General features: G+C 42.4%; 1 protein-coding gene across 10 annotated transcripts in view; it reads left to right on the top strand.

The window, feature by feature from the left end:
• NUP210L (nucleoporin 210 like) overlaps positions 1-18,076 on the top strand; it is an 83,206-nt gene continuing 65,130 nt past the window's right edge. For 2 of the 10 annotated variants that reach the window (XM_044266420.1, XM_044266418.1), the window contains exons 1-6: positions 1-153; positions 8,208-8,339; positions 9,800-9,893; positions 10,716-10,866; positions 12,293-12,425; positions 13,333-13,518. In XM_044266420.1, coding sequence (XP_044122355.1) covers positions 8,315-8,339; positions 9,800-9,893; positions 10,716-10,866; positions 12,293-12,425; positions 13,333-13,518 — 589 coding nt within the window. In that variant the 5' untranslated portion in view covers positions 1-153; positions 8,208-8,314. The other 8 variants (XM_044266416.1, XM_044266417.1, XM_044266411.1 and 5 more) reach the window with 7 other exon arrangements.

The following is an 18,076-nucleotide window of genomic DNA, read 5'->3' as shown; positions in this document are numbered from 1 at the left end:
TATTTTATTTTGGCAGGCATTCCTCCCATCATGATGCAGTAACTGTTGAGCCTTTATATGAAAATGGCACCTTATGTTCCCAAAAAGCTGTGCTTATTGCTGAATCTACCCAACCGATACGCCTCAGCAGTATTATTCTTGCTCGAGAGATAGGTATGTTGAGAGAATTGTGAAGTCATTCGTCTAGAGTAGAATAATCTGATCTCTTTTATACATGGTTAATACAAACGGTGTTGGCTTCAAATGGTAAGAAGTAGAAAAGAAAGCAGTTGCACAATAACCCTAATTGTGACATCCTATTTTGTAAAAACAAATATAAATAAATAAATAAATAAAATATAACTGTGAGGTGCAGAAAAGAAATGTAAATTCTCAGACCCTATCTCAGTTCTGCTGAACTAGAATCTCAGAAGTGGTCCCAGGGAATTAACAAAGCTCTCCAGTGAAGCCCAGGAAGCGTGCACCAGTCTTGTTAGGTTAGAGCCGCTGGAGAAATGCTGTTTGTATCCAAAATCAAAGCAAGGCTTTTTTTGTCCCAGTTTCTGGCACTTCATTGCTACATTGATAGGCCAGAAATACCTGTATTGTTTAAAAATATTTCGATAAATGATACAACTCTATTACGTTATTAAAGAGAACTTCAAGTCGTTGGTATACCGTATTTTATATGACTGATGATGCCATCTGGTATAAAGCGGTTTTTTTTTTAACGTACTACTAAGAAAAACAGCCAAGTAAACTATGCTTTGCTTTAGTTAGAATTTCTGCTTTATGCCTATAGAAGAACCAAGACTTAATTAGATGGTTATTTTTATGTTTCACTCTCATGCCTAATACAAAGGGAAATATAAATAAAATAAACTGGTTAAAGTATTTCTCAAACTACCTTAGTGTTTCTTTCTCAGATGAAACATTTTTTTCACTAGGAATCATCAGTGTCTGTGTTTATCCCCACAATATCTTCCTCTATGCCAGCAAGGCTGTTACGGATGTAGTATTTCTTAAAAGGATTAATTAAAAATTAAAACACGTAAAAGCTGTGACACCTGGCTGGCTCAGTTGGAAGAGTGTGCAACTTTTCTTTTTTTTAAGATTTTATTTTTCAGTAATCTCTATATCCAGAATGAGGCTCACACTCACCACCCTGAGGTCAAGAGTCGTGTTCTCCACCGAATAGGCCATCCAGTCACCCCAACTGTTGATTTCCGGGTTGTGAGTTTGAGCCCCACAATAGGTGTAGAGATTACTTAAGTAAATAAAACTTTAAATAAAACTTTTAAAACCTAAAAGCTATCCTACTGGGCTCTTAAGTTTAGCTTTGCAATTATATGGAACTATTGTGTGTGTTTTTTTTTTTTTTTTTTGTAGTTATGGAAAAGTACCTGGCACACCTCGCTTACTACCCTTCCCACCCCATCTCCTTAACCATTTGATTCCCAGGGGATTAAAGAGTGTGCCACTATTGATTGGCCACGATTTTCTTCTTACAGCTGATACCTATTCTACAAGTTTTGATGCTGGCCCTTTTAATGTTCTCACATCTGTAGTCAATCAGCTATGTTGTGACTGCCGCCTGGCTGACAGCAACTGGAAGATGTCATCAGTTATAAGATAAAATCTCAATTTCAGAGATGTTAAAATATCAAAAAAATAACTCTTAGAATCAGTGAAATATGGTATGAGGGCTCTCAAAGATGAGAATCTGTGAGGAACATGTCATACAGGGCAGCTACAATAGATAGAGAAGGATACCAAGGTCAGAAGAGAAGAATTGTGGGGCACCTGGGTGGCTCCGAGGGCTAAGCCTCTGCCTTCAACTCAGGTCATGATCTCAGGGTCCTGGGATCGAGCCCCGTGGCTGGCTCTCTGCTCAGCGGGGAGCCTCCTTCTCTCTCTCTGCCTGCCTCTCCACCTACTTGTGATCTCTGTCTGTCAAATAAACAAATAAAATGTTAAAAAAAAAAAGAATTGTATTAGTCACATAGGTGATTTTTATTAATTAATTAGCTAATTATTTAAAAAAAGATTTTATTTATTTAACAGAGATCACAAGTAGGCAGAGAGGCAGGCGGAGAGAGAGAGGAGGAAGCAGGCTCCCCGCTGAGCAGGGAGCCCGATGCGGGACTCGATCCCAGGACCCTGAGATCATGACCTGAGCCGAAGGCGCAGGTTTAACCCCCTGAGCCACCCAGGCACCCCCACATAAGTGATTTTTTAATGTAATTACTTTTAACTACATGAATTCATTCTGATATCAAAAGATACGTTTACACAGTTGCTAGGAAAAATGTCAAATCTGGCCTCGGCTTAATTTCATCTGACTTATAAATATTCCAAAGTTAAATATCTTTTAAATCCACTTTCCCAATTTTGCTAGACTCAGTAGTAAAAGCCAGTTTCAGTGTCCTACCAGGTCCCTTCTCATCTGAGTGGAAAAGAGCACTCGGCAACGGGAGAGGGGAGAGGGGAGCATATGCCTAAGAGCGAATGTTCATTCATCTGACAAATATTTAACGAAAGGCTTACTAACTGTAAGATGTCTGTAAAGATAGATTTAAGCACTCCATTGGTGTCTAGGTGCTTAGAATTTTATGATGTTTTTGTCAGCACTAGTGAAGCATTTTAGTGGCTGTGATGGAGATGTTGGGTAGAGAGGACCTACCGAAGTGGGCTTGTTTTGTTTGGCGGGAGTGCTAGATTTGTTGGGATTTTTGTTTTGCTTTGACTAGGTGCTACTTCATTTGGTAAAGCCTTCAAAGAATATAAAAGGGTATAGAGTGGAAAGTAAGCCTCTAACCTCATTTCTCCAAGAGGTAGCCACTTCTCTGTATCCTTCAGAGGCAATCTGAATATATGAATGTGCCCCTTTTCTAGTTGGAAATCTGGATTTTTAGCCTTGGGCCAATGACAGATGGCGGAGTTCAGAGGTGAAGGCATGATTTTAGCTCACGTGAAGGGTGCAGAAAGGTTTGGATAACTGGAAGATTTTGGTGTGGGATGAGAGGAATATAGGGTGAGCAGTGCTTAGTGTGCTGTGCTCAGCATGTGCTTGATGTCCCGTAAATTCTTACAGCTTGCTTAGTTGCTACTGTGGGTTATAATTGTATAAACAAGAGGAGATGATTTGGAAGCTAGGATCAATACGAGACTCAGGGAAGGCAGGAAATATGTGCCATTTCTGCTCTGCATCCCCTTGATTGTTGCAATTCTGGTTTCATTCATTCTCTTATTTTTCTATTCTTCCGTCTTCATCTCCCGGGATCAGCTCTCGTCCTGTCTGTTTCATTCATTTTTTCCCCTTTATTGCCTTGCTCCTGTGTGGGCCTGAAGTAATATGGATGGGTAGATAAGAATATTCGTTATATTATTTATTTATTTTCCATTGTATTATTTAATGAAGTTATTCATTTTTGTCTTTAAAAAGATAAGTTGAGCACCTGGGTTGCACAGTTGTTTAAGTGCCTGACTCTTGATTTTGGCTCAGGTCAGGTCATGATCTCGGGATTGTGAGACCGAGCCCCATGTCAGGCTCTGCACTGTGGGCGTGGAGCCTGCTTAAGATTTTCTCTCTCTCATTCTGCCCTTCCCCTTACCTCTCCTTGTTAAAAACCAACAACAACAACAACAACAAAAACCTGCTTAAAAATTAAAAAAGAAAAAAGGGAAGTTGGAGGTATAATATTTCTGTTAGTCACTCTAAATTTACCTGTAATTCATCCGATAATTTAATTGATTTACTTGAATTAATTTAATTCATCCGATAAAATAATTGTGATTTTTCCCTTATAGTCAATGGCCGTGTGTTGAAAAGCTTATTGCCGCTGAAGTAGTCGGGTGGGTAGTCATTGCATGCACAAGGCTTTTCATATTTTTTATGTAAGGTTACAGCTACTTCCATCCAACAGTTGCCCTGCATGTTTCTTCACAGAAGAAAAGTATTTAATTTCCCATTTAAGTACTGTTAGATTATCCAGGCCTAATTATCTAGTGTTTTATCTAAGGTCACCCTTCCTTCCTTTGTCATCCTTGGAACACATCCTTAATAGTGTGTTTTACCAGCAAATCCCATAGGATTTCAGCTTCTCTTGGTTCTTAATGATAGGTCCCATATTTTGGTCTTCATTTCTTTCTTTCTTTTTATTTTATTTTATTTTATTTATTTGACAGTGAGAGAGAGAGAGAGAGCACAAACAGGGTGAGCAGGAGGCAGAGGGAGAAACAAGCTCCCTGCTGGGGAGCCCCATGTGGGACTCTATCTGAGGACCCTGGGATCATGACCTGTGCTGAAGGCAGGTGCTTAACCAACTGAGCCACCCAGGCGTCCCAGTCTTCATTTCTTTTAACGTCATACTCTGTTCAATTAAATATTAAGTAAAAGATTAATCAAGTACATTAAAAATTTTTTTCTTTTAAAATAATTTTAAGGGCGCCTGGGTGGCTCAGTGGGTTAAGCCGCTGCCTTTGGCTCGGGTCGTGGTCTCGGGGTCCTGGGATCGGGTCCCGCATCGGGCTCTCTGCTCAGCGGGGAGCCTGCTTCCCTTTCTCTCTCTCTCTGCCTCTCTGCCTGCTTGTGATCTCTCTCTGTCAAATAAATAAATTAAAAAAAATAATAATAATTTTAAATTTACAGGGGCGCCTGGGTGGCTCAGTGGGTTAAGCCACTGCCTTCGGCTCAGGTCATGATCTCAGGGTCCTGGGATCAAGTCCCGCATCGGGCTCTCTGCTCAGCGGGGATCCTGCTTCCCTCTCTCTCTCTCTGCCTGCCTCTCTGTCTACTTGTGATCTCTGTCTGTCAAATAAACAAATAAAAATCTTTAAAAAAAATAATAATTTTAAATTTACAGAAGCGATACAAAGATAGTACAAAGAGTTCCTGTATACGCTTCACCCAGTTTTCTTTCTTTTTTCTTTTAAAGTGTTTTATTTATTTATAAGAGAGAGGGAGAGAGCACAAGCAGGGGGAAGGGGCAGAGTTTGAGGGAGAAGCAGACTCCCTGCTTAGCGGGGAGCCCGGATGTGGGGCTCAATCCCAGGACCTGAGGAATGGCAGACGCTTAGCAGGCTGAACCACCCAGCTCCCCACCCCCGCCCCCTGCCCCAGTTCTCTTTAATGTTTTACTAATGTCCTTTTTCTGATCTAGGATTTAATTCAAGACACTGTAAGGGCCTATTTAGTTAGAGCAATTCCATCCGGTTAAACAGTGATTTTGTTGTTTGTGCAGTAAAACTTAAACTGATCCTGCCCCCCGCCCCAGGGGACTTACTTAAAAGTAAGTCTGGGAAACCGGTCCCAGGTAACAAAGCCCAAATACAAGGGCGGGTCAGGCCAGGTGGAGACATCTGATCGGTGGGGTGAGCATACTGTCTCCCTAGCTACCAAGGAGTGTGGGCCCCGCCTTTTGGGCACCTTTTAAGCACCAATTCTGACCAAGGTGATAGGCTAGTTCAAATATCTACTGTAGGGTAAATTGTAATTCAATTGGTCATTTGTGTGTGACCTAGCGTGACTGTGCAGCTTTCTCTGTGTGTTGCAATCTCATTGGCCGCCTGTGTGTGGCCAGGCTCAACCACACGGCCCTTGCCCTTTAAAAGCTAGTGGGTAAGGCAAGGAAGAGTTGCCCTCCCTGTAAGAGGCAGCCCCGACCAGTCAGTGTGATTCTCGATGCTTGGCACGAAATAAAGCTTTGCTTGACCTTCGCTTTGTATCAGTCTCGCTCCTTTGATTACGGACCCATGGACACCACATTACTAAACTACATTGTCGTGTTTCCTTTATCTCCTGTGACCTATGGCAGTTTCTCAGTTTTTCTTTGCTTTTCGTGCCCTTGACATTTTCAGAGTATTGGTCAGGTTTTGTTTGTTTGTTTTGGTTTTGTTTTGTTTTTTTAGGGATTATTTATTTATGGGGCCCGGGGGTGGCTTAGTCATTAAGCATCCGCCTTCAGCTCGGGTCTTGATCCCAGGGTCCTGGGATTGTGTTCCGTCATCAGGCTCCTGCCCAGCGGGAAGCCTGCTTCTCCCTCTCCCACTCCCTCTGCTTGTTTTTCCTCTCTCACTGTCTTTCTCTCAAATAAATAAATAAAATCTTAAAAAAGAGAGAGAGAAACCAAGATATGCTGCTAGTGTGCTTGTTGCTACTGTAATGTCACTGTTCCTAGGCCATCTAAGCAGACAGCCCTAGGAAGTATATGTATATATACTAACCATATAAACACATACCTGTATTTTTTTAATATACAATGTATTATTTGCCCCAGGGGTACAGGTCTGTGAATGATCAGTCTTACCCATTCCATAGCCGTCGCCATAGCACATGCCCTCCCCAGAGTCCGGCCGCCCCGTCCCTCTCAGTCCACCGCAGCAACCCTCAGTTGTTTTGGGAGATTAAGTCTCTTATGGGTTGGCTCCATTCTGATCCCATCTTGTTTCATTTTTTTCCTCCACAGCCCCCTGCCCTGCCTCTCCAATTCCTCATATCAGAGAGATTGTGTGATTGTGGTCTTTCTCTGACTGACTTACTTCACTCAGCATAATACCCTTTAGTTCCATCCATGTCATTGCAAATGGCAAGACTTTGTTTTTTGATGGCTGCATAGTATTCCATTGTATGTGTATACCTACATCTTCTTTATCCAGTTTTTAAAAAAGATTATATTATATTTATTTAATTGACAGAGAGAGAGAGGAAACACAGGCAGGGGGAGTGGGAGAGGGAGAAGCAGGCTTCCCGCTGAGCAGGAGCCTGATGACGGAACACAATCCCAGGACCCTGGGATCATGACCCGAGCTGAAGGCGGATGCTTAATGATGGAGCCACCCAGGTTGCCCCCATATCTGTATTTCTTTCTTTTTAAAAAATATTTTATTTATTTATTTGACAGAGATCACAAGTAGGCAGAGAGGCAGGCAGAGAGAGAAGGGGAAGCAGGCTTCCTGATGAGCGGAGAGCCCGATGCGGGGCTAAATCCCAGGACCCTGGGATCATGACCTGAGCTGAAGGCAGAGGCTTTAACTCATTGAGCCACCCAGGCACCCCATCCTTGGCCTTTTTTGAGGGGCACTTGCCTATAATATCTGATTAACATTTCCTTTGATTTAAGAATTCCATAAAAGCAGATCCACAGCTAGGGACAGAGTTCACCACTGCTGTCCACTGGTAATTTGGGGTATTGTAGTGGTAGTTACTTTGCTTTTGTTTCTTATACATGAAGCTGAAAGTAAAAAATACAGTTATACCAGCAGAATGAGACAGCTACGTAGGCAATCCTCTAACACATGGCAGATACAAGAGGAGGGGATATTGTTAAAAGATAGTACAAAACAATTTTTATTTCATCCTCATTTCATTCTGTACTGTTTATTTTTATGTTTCTGAAGTTCACTGTGGTTATATTGACCAGAACTCTGGCTGGTCTAATACATTGCTCCCAGGCTTTCTAACCTCAGAGAGAAAAATTGATTGGCGTGACTGGCATGTGGTCGTCACCCTTTTGCTTTCTGAGACAAATACATTTAAAAAAATCTAATGCCATAATTTCATAAAGGAAAAAACTTCAATACTTCAAAGCTCAGGATATAATAAAGTGTATTCGTTTTTTTTTTTAAGATTTTGTTTATTTATTTGACACCGAGAGAGATCACAAGTAGGCAGAGAGGCAGACAGAGAGAGGGGGAATCAGGCTCCCTGCTGAGCAGAGAGCCCGATGCGGGGCTCGATCCCAGGACCCTGAGATCATGACCTAAACTGAAAGCAGAGGCTTAACCCACTGAGCCACTCAGGTGCCCCGTTATTATTTTTTTTTAGATTTCATTTTTAAGTAAACTCTGTACCCCACGTGGTGCTCAAACTCAAAATCCCAAGATCAAGAGTTGTACGTCCGACTGACTGAGGCTGCCGGGCGCCCCTGAGTTATATTCCTTCAAAGTGAAGACATTTAATTTTATTACTGTTTTTTTTAAGATCCTTACCTTTCTCATTGTTCCATGGATGAATGAAAATATCATTATAGGTCAGTGTCTGAGAACGACCGGTCTGTTGTCGCTTATAAACAGACACTCGGTATTTGTCATTATGCTCCTTTCTTCCACAGGTTGAAAGCAACTGTGAAAACCTTTCTTATAATATAGAATAAGGGTTTGCGTGTTTGAGATATTTAATAGATTCATGACCTGTTGAACTAAATTCTAAGTTTTTGGGTTCATCATAGTGACGGACCATGAACTGCGCTGTGATGTTAAGGTTGACGTGATAGACAGAATTGAAATTATATCTCGAACCCGGGAACTCTATGTAGATGATTCACCACTGGAACTGATGGTGAGGGCGTTGGATGCTGAAGGTAGGGGACTTCAGATGACTCAACAAAATTACCTAAAATAAAGTAATGCTCCTTTGTGTTTAGTACTTGGGGAAAAAAGCAACTCGAGAGATAAAAGTAGATGAGAAATCGTATTTATTTATTTATTTTAAAATATTTATTTACTTGACAGAGAGAGAGATCACAAGTAGGCAGAGAGGCAGACAGAGAGAGGGGGAATCAGGCTCCCTGCTGAGCAGAGAGCCTGATGGGGGGCTCGATCCCAGGACCCTGAGATCATGACCTGAGTTGAAGGCAGAGGAGGGCCAAGCCACTGAGCCATCCAGGCGCCCCAGTATTTACTTTTTTATATGAGGGTCATGTACACAAGGAACTGATAATTATGAGTATGGTTCAATGTATTAGCTACGTACTTTCATAAAATTTTTCTGCTTATATTTAATTATTGGTTATCTCAGATGTTTTCTTAAATATCTGGATTCAGTCACTGAGCTTCTGCTGATGATCCCTAGATCAGCCATTAAGAACATTTGTTTGCGATTGATTACTAGCTCTGTTTTGATCAGTCCACTTTTTGTAGGCCAGGGGAATTATGTGTAAACCTGTGAAAAGTTTTATGATTTTCTTTTTTCTTTTTTAAGATTTTTATTTATTTATTTGACAGAGAGATAGCGAGAGGAGGAACACCAACAGCGGGGTGGGAGAGGGAAACTCAGGCTTCCCGACGAGCAGGGAGCCCAGTGGGCGTCTGGATCCCAATGTGGGGCTTAATCCCAGGACCCTGGGATCATGACCTGAGCTGAAGGCAGCGGCTTAACCCACAGAGCCACCCAGGCGCCCCTGTAATGTGGTATTTAAAACATTTAAATTTGCCTCTGCCTTCGGCTCAGGTCATGATCTCAGGGTCCTGGGATCAAGCCCCGCATCGGGCTCTCTGCTCAGCAGGGAGTCTGCTTCCCCCTCTCTCTCTGCCTGCCTCTCTGCCTACTTGTGATCTCTGTCTGTCAAATAAATAAAAATAAAAAATCAAAAAAAATATTTAAATTTATTGCCACTTTCTTTGTAAACTATTATAAATAATATTTTTTTAAATTTCAAAATAAATATTAGAAGTATTCTGGAATCTAGTTTTTATAAAAATTTATGTTGAAGGGACCAGGATTTAGGGTTGCCTATCATCCCTGAAGTGGACTGTGTGGTGGCCTTTATGAGGAAGGGTACAGAAAGAGTTAAAGAGCCAGAAGTTAATCAGCTTGAGTCTTTTCTGCATTCAGAAAGTTTGTGTAGCAACAGTAGTCTTATTGTTTGTGTAGGGATCTTCCTGCTGTATGTGTTTTAAATTCACTAATGGTAGTGCTTCTATTTGTTAATGAAGGAGGCCTAAATATAATTTTCTAGTTAGGTTTCTTTTTCTGGGTAAAGATCTGTGAATATTTTTGAATATGTGATTCTGTCCTGTCTGCTTTTGGCTTGCTTTATAGGAAATACTTTTAGTAGTTTGGCAGGGATGATGTTTGAGTGGAGCATCGCCCAGGATAACGGATCAGCAAGAGAAGAATTGTCTAGCAAAATTAGGTAACGTTGAAACCAACATAAACCATCTCGTTTTGAAGGAGACATCTGCCTTTGGGTGACGCTCTGAACAGCAGCTGTCTGTATGGGCTTTGATGATCCTGCTGTCTGGACTGTTTTGGAACAGATAAATTTACCAGGAGGAAATGTCTTCGATAGAAAGACATATGTGTGGGCGCAGGTACTTTTATGATTGGTTCATGTGAACCACTCCAGAGGAATTCCTGGGCTCAGGACTGTGCAGTTGTTTGAGCCAGGTGCGTCCTCTGGCTCGTTAGTCCCTCGCGCTCTCTGCACATGCTGGGGGACAGTGAGTGGGTGACAGTATGAGATTTTGTCTTAGTACTAAGAAACAGCTCTCAGACAGTCCCAAGTTTTAGTCCCATAATAGCTTTAGCCAGAAGCACATTAAATACTTTCGTTCTATCTAATCCTTATGGAAAACAGATTAAAAGAAAAAGATTTTATTTATTTACTTGGCAGAGTAAGAGCATGAGCAGGGGGAGGAGGAAGGGGAGAGAGAGAGGCAGACCAGGGAGCCCGATGTGGGACTGGACCCCAGGACCCTGGATCACGACCTGAGCTGAAGGCAGACGCTTAACTGGTCGTGATCCCAGGGTCCCGGGATCCAGCTCTGCAGGACCTGAGTAAGGGTCAGGTCCTGACTAACTGACTAAGCCACTCACGTGCCAATGAAAAACAAATTTCAGGACTTTTTACAATATATAGACATTGAAGAGACTATGTTTAAAGTCTCTTAGGGCCTTTTGGAAGAGGACTCATTACTTGATTACACTAGGAACAAACTTTATTTTATCTCTTAAGGATTCTGAAATACTCTGAAGCCGAGTATTCCCCCCCCGTGTATATCGCTGAGATGGAAAAAGAAGAGAAACAAGGAGATACAGTTTTGGTGTCTGGGGTCAGAACGGGTGCTGCCGTCGTCAGAGTTCGGATTTTTGAGCCATTCTATAAGGTGAAAGTTTGTGCCACGAACCTTCAAACTTTCATTTAAGGGCCTTGTCTGTGAAAAATATTATTCCTTATATTTATTTATAATGGAAGCCCTTTAACCTGATATGATTTGGGTCAATAGTTGGTCTTTAATTGAAAACTCATTTGAAATAGGTAGACATAAAAAATACCTTCTTGGGCGCCTGGGTGGCTCAGTGGGTTAAGCCGCTGCCTTCGGCTCAGGTCATGATCCCAGGGTCCTGGGATCGAGTCCCGCATCGGGCTCTCTGCTCAGTGGGGAGCCTGCTTCCTCCTCTCTCCTCCTGCCTCTCTGTCTACTTGTGATCTCTCTTTGTCAAATAAATAAATAAAATCTTTTAAAAAAATATCTTCTTTAAGCCTGTTATTACCTAATTATAATTACATATACAACTGGTGTTTCTCTTAAAATGTGTAAGAGCAGTTTGTTCTCCTGTCCTTTGGTGTAGCCCAGAAAACTCTTGGCCACAAGCTCATGGTTTAGAAACATGTATCCTCAAGCTTACATCCGGAGCAATTCCTACTTTCTTTTTCTTTTCTTTTTTTTTTTTTTAAAGATTATTTATTTATTTATTTGACAGACAGAGACCTCAAGTAGGCAGAGAGAGAGGAAGGGAAGCAGGCTCCCCGCTGAGCAGAGAGCCTGATGCAGGGCTCGATCCCAGGACCCTGGGATCATGACCTGAGCCAAAGGCAGAGGCTTTAACCCAGTGAGCCACCCAGGCGCCCCCTGTTTTCATTTTTAATTTCATTTTATAGTCAAGTGAAAAATTAGACATGTGTGAAGCAATTTGAGTACAGAATTTTGTATTTTTCAAGGATTTTTCCATAATCTTTTATACTTTTCACCTACACCTAACAGTGATAGCTGTTACCTTTTTTCAGCTTGCTTTGGACTTCTTTACAAAACATTTAAATTTTTTGTAGGAACAGCAGCTCCCTTTGCATTCATGGTTTATTTTATTTTATTTTTTTAAAAGATTTTATTTATTTATTTGACAGGGAGAGAGATCACAAGCAGGCAGAGAGGCAGGCAGAGAGAGGGGGGAAGCACAGAGCCTGATGTGGGGCTTGATCCAGTACTGGGCTCGGTCCCAGACCCTGAGACCATGACCTGAGCTGAAGGCAGAGGCTTAACCCACTGAACCATCCAGGCGCCCTCATTTATTTGACAGAGGGAAGAGAGAAATCACAAGCAGGCAGAGAGAGAGGGGGAAGCAGGCTCCCTATCGAACAGAGAGCCCGATGCGGGGCTTGATCCCAGGACCCTGGGATTATGACCTGAGCCGAAGGCAGTGGCTTTAACCCACTGAGCCACCCAGGTGCCTCACGAAGTAAACTTTTAACAAGGAAGATGAACTTCGGGAAACGTTGCTTATGGAAACTCGTTTTTTTCCTTCCTCTTTTAGAAAGTGGCAGCAGCATTGATACGTCTGTTAGTTTTGGAGAATATATTTCTTATACCATCACATGATATATATCTCTTAGTAGGAGCATATATTAAATATCGAGTTGCAAAAATGGTGCAGGGAAGAATGACAGGTAAGGTTATTTATCTTTTCCTAAGATGAACATTTCCCAGATCCTTCCTGCTGACAATAAGAGAAGCAACTCCCATCTTTTTTTTTTTTTTTAAAGATTTTATTTATTTATTTGACAGACAGATCACAAGTAGGCAGAGAGGCAGGCAGAGGGAGAGGGGGAAGCAGGCTCCCTGCTGAGCAGAGAGCCTGATGCGGGGCTCGATCCCAGGACCCTGGGATCATGACCCGAGCTGAAGGCAGAGGCTTTAACCCATTGAGCCACCCAGGTGCCCTGAGAAGCAACTCCATCTTATGTATACAAATACTTCTTTATGTTTTTAGATTTTGTGATAAAGCATTCCTTAATTGCTATATTTGAGATAATACTGTGCAGAGATTGTCCCCATGTCTTGAACAGACTAATGCTTAGCCTGGTGCCTATAGGCATCTAAATTCTCTGTTAAAACCACAGCCAAATATTTACTAGATTTTGTACAGCAAGTGAGGACACTTTACCAGAAGGGACTTAATGATATTTGTAGAAATTGTTTCTTGAGAAACTCAGTTTATTCACTGAAAACTTAACACCCTGTTGACCTTAGAAGTCCCATTGAGTTTATAAAGTGTGCCTTGGCTCCTTTAGCCTTAGTCCTTTCCTTCCTTACTTAGTGGGGATCTTTCTTGATACTTCCAGTTCACTGGTTTTTAAGAATGCAAGCATTATCAATGATAAGCTCATATAGTAACCGCCCCCCCACCCCGAAGGCTAATGTAAAAATTTATCATAGGGGGAAGGAAAGTAGAAGCAGATCATACTCTTACTTAGGCGTGCTTCCTGATTTGCCTCTTAGAATCCAACAATACATTGTTGTCTCTTATAATGGCTGCTCTTGGTACATTTATAAAGTATCTCTCATGTCTTACAGAGGTGGGATTTCCCCTAGAACACTATATACTGGAATTGCAAGATGACAGAGTTGCCTGTAATTGGTCTCTTTCTAAAGAAAGAGCTGGTCTCAAGACTAGCTCCAAAGTGGCTTCACTGGATGAGAGAAGAGCTATGGTGACTGCTGTCCAACCGGGCCAAACTAACCTTGTCTTTGTCCATAAAAGTATCCTTTTCAAGTTTTAGCTGTCAGTCTGTTTCCCTGGGCATGCAAGACATGTTCCTTGGTAAAATAATTTGTTACGATTATACTTACTTTGTATAGGTTTTATTTTTAACAAAGAACTATAAATTATTATTGTCAGAATTTCTAACAAAGGGAAGGTGAGGAAATGAATAGTTGGAACATGGCATCTGTTGACTTCGATGCTTATTTGCAACCTCAATGAAATTATAATTAGACTGGGAAAAGCAGCTTGAAGCAGCTTGAAGAAACTTCTGTGAATTTTGTTCAATTTCATTTCCACATGAATATTTTAGAAAAGATGGTGTGGTATTGTCTGCAGTAGATGCTTAATTAATATTTGTTAAATTGAGTTGAGAGTAATTTTTAAAAATTCACTAAACCTGCTCTGTAATGACTGAACAAAGAGAGATTTAGAGCTCTGTTATAGTCCACGAAAACAGAACGAAGGTTTATTTATTTTTAAAAGATTGTATTTATTTATTTATTTGTCGAGAGAGAGCGAGCGAGCGAGCACAAGCAGGCAGGGCTGCAGGCAGAGGCAGAGAGAGAAGCAGGCTCCCCGCTGAGCAGAGAGCCCAATGTGGGACTCGATCCCAGAACCCTGGGATCAAGACCTGAGCCGAAGGCAGCGGCTTAACTGACTGAGCCACCCAGGCGCCCCCAGAATGAAGATGTAAACAAAATTGAAATATTTGGACTCCATTTCTCAATGTTTGATTTTGAAATATGTCCTGTTTTTGAATATTTGAATCTGAAAGAAATTAATTCATTTGGCAAATATTTATTAGACTCCCACAGTACGCTCAACATTGTTCTGAGTGCTGGAGAGGCGGACCGCTCGTTGACTCCGGGTAGTTAGGGACGTCTTCTCTGAAAGGTGGCCCTGCAGCGGTGGGTCGTGCAGATACCGGGGTGAGAGAGCAACAGGAGGAGGAGATAGCGCTTGCCGAGCTGGTGAGGCGGAACGTGTCCGGCATGGTTAAAGTTGAGCAAAGACGGCCGTAGACCGAAGTGCCGAGAAGAGGGGCGCAGTAGGAGAGGTGGGGGAACGGGGGAGGGAGGGAGTTACGTGGCACCTAGTAGGCTAGAGAAGTACAGTATTGCTTGTATAATCATATTAGTGCCTTATATTACTTGTCTAAAACATATTGAGGGTTTGGGGTCCAAAGTTGTTTGTTTTTTAGTCATTTTAAGGTGCATAGGACATTGGTCAACAGAGACAAGAGTACTTACAAAACTGACTAAGTCATTCAATATTAGAGCCCCAGCTGTGTGTCAGGTGCTTCCCTGAATTCCCCAGGCAGACTTATATGACCTTACCCCCCGCCCCAATATTCTCAGGTCATATTGTTATTTATTCCAAAGTAGTAGATATTAAAATACAGTAGACTTGGGCGCCTGGGTGGCTCAGTGGGCTAATCCTCTGACTTCGGCTCAGGTCAAGATCTCAGGATCTGGGATTGAGGCCTGACATTGGGCTTTCTGCTCAGTAGGGAGCCTGCTTCTCCCTCTCTCTGCCTGCCTCTCTGCCTGCTTATGATCTCTATCTCCCTGTCAAATAAATAAAATGCAGTATACTTATCTATTTATATGTCTTCCTTGAGGATAAGGGTGGTGATAATCATAATTTCTCCCAGCCCCTGGCTCAGGGCGACTGGTGGGGCTGTTCGTAGAGACTGGGTAGAGAACAAGAGAAGCAGCAGGTTTAAGGGAAAAGAAAACTAGGTCACTTTCTCACAAGTTAACCTGAAGTACCTGTGGGATAGAAATGCCAACAAAGGGGCGCCTGGGTGCCTCAGTGGGTTAAGCTGCTGCCTTCCGCTCGGGTCGTGATCTCAGGGTCCTGGGATCGAGTCCCGCGTCGGGCTCTCTGCTCGGCGGGGAGCCTGCTTCCCTCTCTCTCTCTGTCTGCCTGCCTCTCTGTCTACTGCGATCTCTGTCAAGTAAACAAATAAAATTAAAAAAAAATGCCAACAGATATTTTACTTTTATTTTTTAAAAGATTTTATTTTATTTATTTGATTTTATTTATTTGAGAGAAAGCGTGTGCCTTAGCACGAAGAAGGGGGGAGAGATAAAGGGAGAGGAAGAGGCAGACTGCCCACTGAACAGGGAGCCTAAGGCGGTGCTCGGTCCTAGGATTCCTGAATCATGACCAGAGCCAAAGGCAGACACTTAACTGAACCACCCAGGCACCCCCAACAGACACATTTATTTTGCATCTGGAGGAGAAAGATTCAGAATGAAGATCGGTATTTGAGAGATCAGTTTATAGATCGGGAACAGTTGAAGCTGTTGTCGGAGACAAAAGTCACTGAGAGTTTATAGAGTTAAGCTGAGAAGAGGAGCAAAGACCAGCTTTTAAGGTTCATGTGGAAAAAGAGGAATTCCTCTTTTTTTTAAAGATTTTATTTATTTATTTGAGGGAGAAAATGAGCTGGGTGGGGGAGGGACAGAGGGAGAGCGTCTTAAGCAGACACTGTGCTCCGTACGGAGGCCGCACAGGGGGGCTCAGTCTCCTGACCCTGAAATCATGACCGGAGCCGAAACCAAGAGTTGGGCACTTAACCTACTGAGCCACCCAGGTGCCCCAAGACCTGAGAACTTCTATGATATAAGAGAGACTTGAACATGTCTGCAAGGTAAACAGAAAGATGGCACAGATGTGGGAGAAAGGAGGGTCAGTGCATGTCGGAGCAGGGTTTCTGAGGGGTAAGGGAAAAGGAGTTCCAGAACACATGGAAGGGTTGGGTGGAAGGTCTCTTATTCTGACAAAGGGGGAATGAATTAGTGTAGCGATCCGTCCAAATCTGTTTCCTGGTCTTTAAAAGTGGAGGGAGTGTTGTGTCTTTGAATTTCCTTCTGGCTCTTACATTTTATGAACGTTAGAGTACATATCAGAACCAAACCTAGATTGCCACAGAGGTGCCTGTACAGTCTCTAAAAGATTTGTTTTAATGACTAGATAAAAGTAATCTTTAATTGACATGTCAATTGTTTGTATATCAATAGTTCATTTGGAATTTTGAGGCAGTTTTAAAAGTTTAATCCCTTGGGGAGGGGGGTTGGAAGAAGGGGGGTAGGGTTATGGACATTGGGGAGGGTATGTGCTTTTGGGTAAATTGGAAGGGGAGGTGAACCATGAGAGACTATGGACTCTGAAAAACAGTCTGAGGGGTTTGAAGTGGCCGGGGGGGTGGGAGGTTGGGGGTACCAGGTGGTGGGTATTATAGAGGGCACAGCTTGCATGGAGCACTGGGTGTGGTGCAAAAATAATGAATACTGTTTTTCTGAAAATAAATAAATTGGAAAAAAAACACTAAAAAAAAAGTTTGATCCCTCAAGTGGATTAAATATTACTTTACTTCCATTATCACAATGGGTTACAGTAGTGATAAATTGTAATCTAGTGTATGGCTGAATTACTACGCTTCCTAAATTAGTGTACTTAGGAATGATTGAGTGTTTTTTTTTTTTTAAAGATTTTATTTATTATTTATTTGAGAGAGAGAGACAGTGAGAGAGAGCATGAGCGAGGAGAAGGTCAGAGGGAGAAGCAGACTCCCCATGGAGCTGGGAGCCTGATGTGGGACTCGATCCCGGGACTCCAGGATCATGACCTGAGCCGAAGGCAGTCGTCCAACCAACTGCGCCACCCAGGCGTCCCTTGATTGAGTGTTTTCTGTTCAGTTATCTCAGTTATATGTTTTTTCTTAGCTTTTGGGTGTAGTATATTTTAGAGAGGGAAGTATATTCCTGATTCTGTATAGGACAATAACAGAATAAATTTGTATTTTTGCTAGAAATTAACTGAAGGGGTAGTGGGTAATATGGTGTCTAAGTGACTAGCAGTATCTTTCATGACAAAGAGAAAACATTTGGTAATAAAGATTTACCGTAGATAACGGAAAATCAACTAGTAACTTTTATTTTATTTTATTATTTTTTTAAGATTTTATTTATTTATTTGACAGAGATCACAAGTAGGCAGAGAGGCAGGCAGAGAGAGAGGAGGAAGCAGGCTCCCTGCTGAGCAGAGAGCCCGATCCGGGGCTCGAGCCCAGGACCCTGAGATCATGACCTGAGCCGAAGGCAGCGGCTTAACCCACTGAGCCACCCAGGCGCCCCAACTAGTAACTTTTAAAACTGTCTGCAGAGCCTGAGGCAGACTGCTGGGCTGGGTGGCAGGCCCCTCCCCTCCCTCCCCGGCATCAGCACTATCCACTTCAACAGCCAGAGTGATGCCACTTTGTCCTGCTTTCCATAAGGGGCCCCTCATGTAAGAATTTACTTGAAGGGGCGCCTGGGTGGCTCAGAGGGTTAAAGCCTCTGCCTTCGGCTCAGGTCATGATCTCAGGGTCCTGGGATCGAGTCCCGCATCGGGCTCTCTGCTCAGTGGGGAGCCTGCTTCCCCCTCTCTCTGTCTGCCTACGTCTCTGCCTACTTGTGATTTCTGTCTGTCAAATAAATAAATAAAAGTCTTTAAAAAAAAGAACTTACTTGGAGAAAGAGTTCTACAGCTAAATGAATACTAAAA

This window comes from Neovison vison, chromosome 10 (assembly GCF_020171115.1).
Source record: "Neovison vison isolate M4711 chromosome 10, ASM_NN_V1, whole genome shotgun sequence".
Classification (NCBI taxonomy): domain Eukaryota; kingdom Metazoa; phylum Chordata; class Mammalia; order Carnivora; family Mustelidae; genus Neogale; species Neogale vison.
This window is presented reverse-complemented; position numbering and strand designations above follow the sequence as displayed.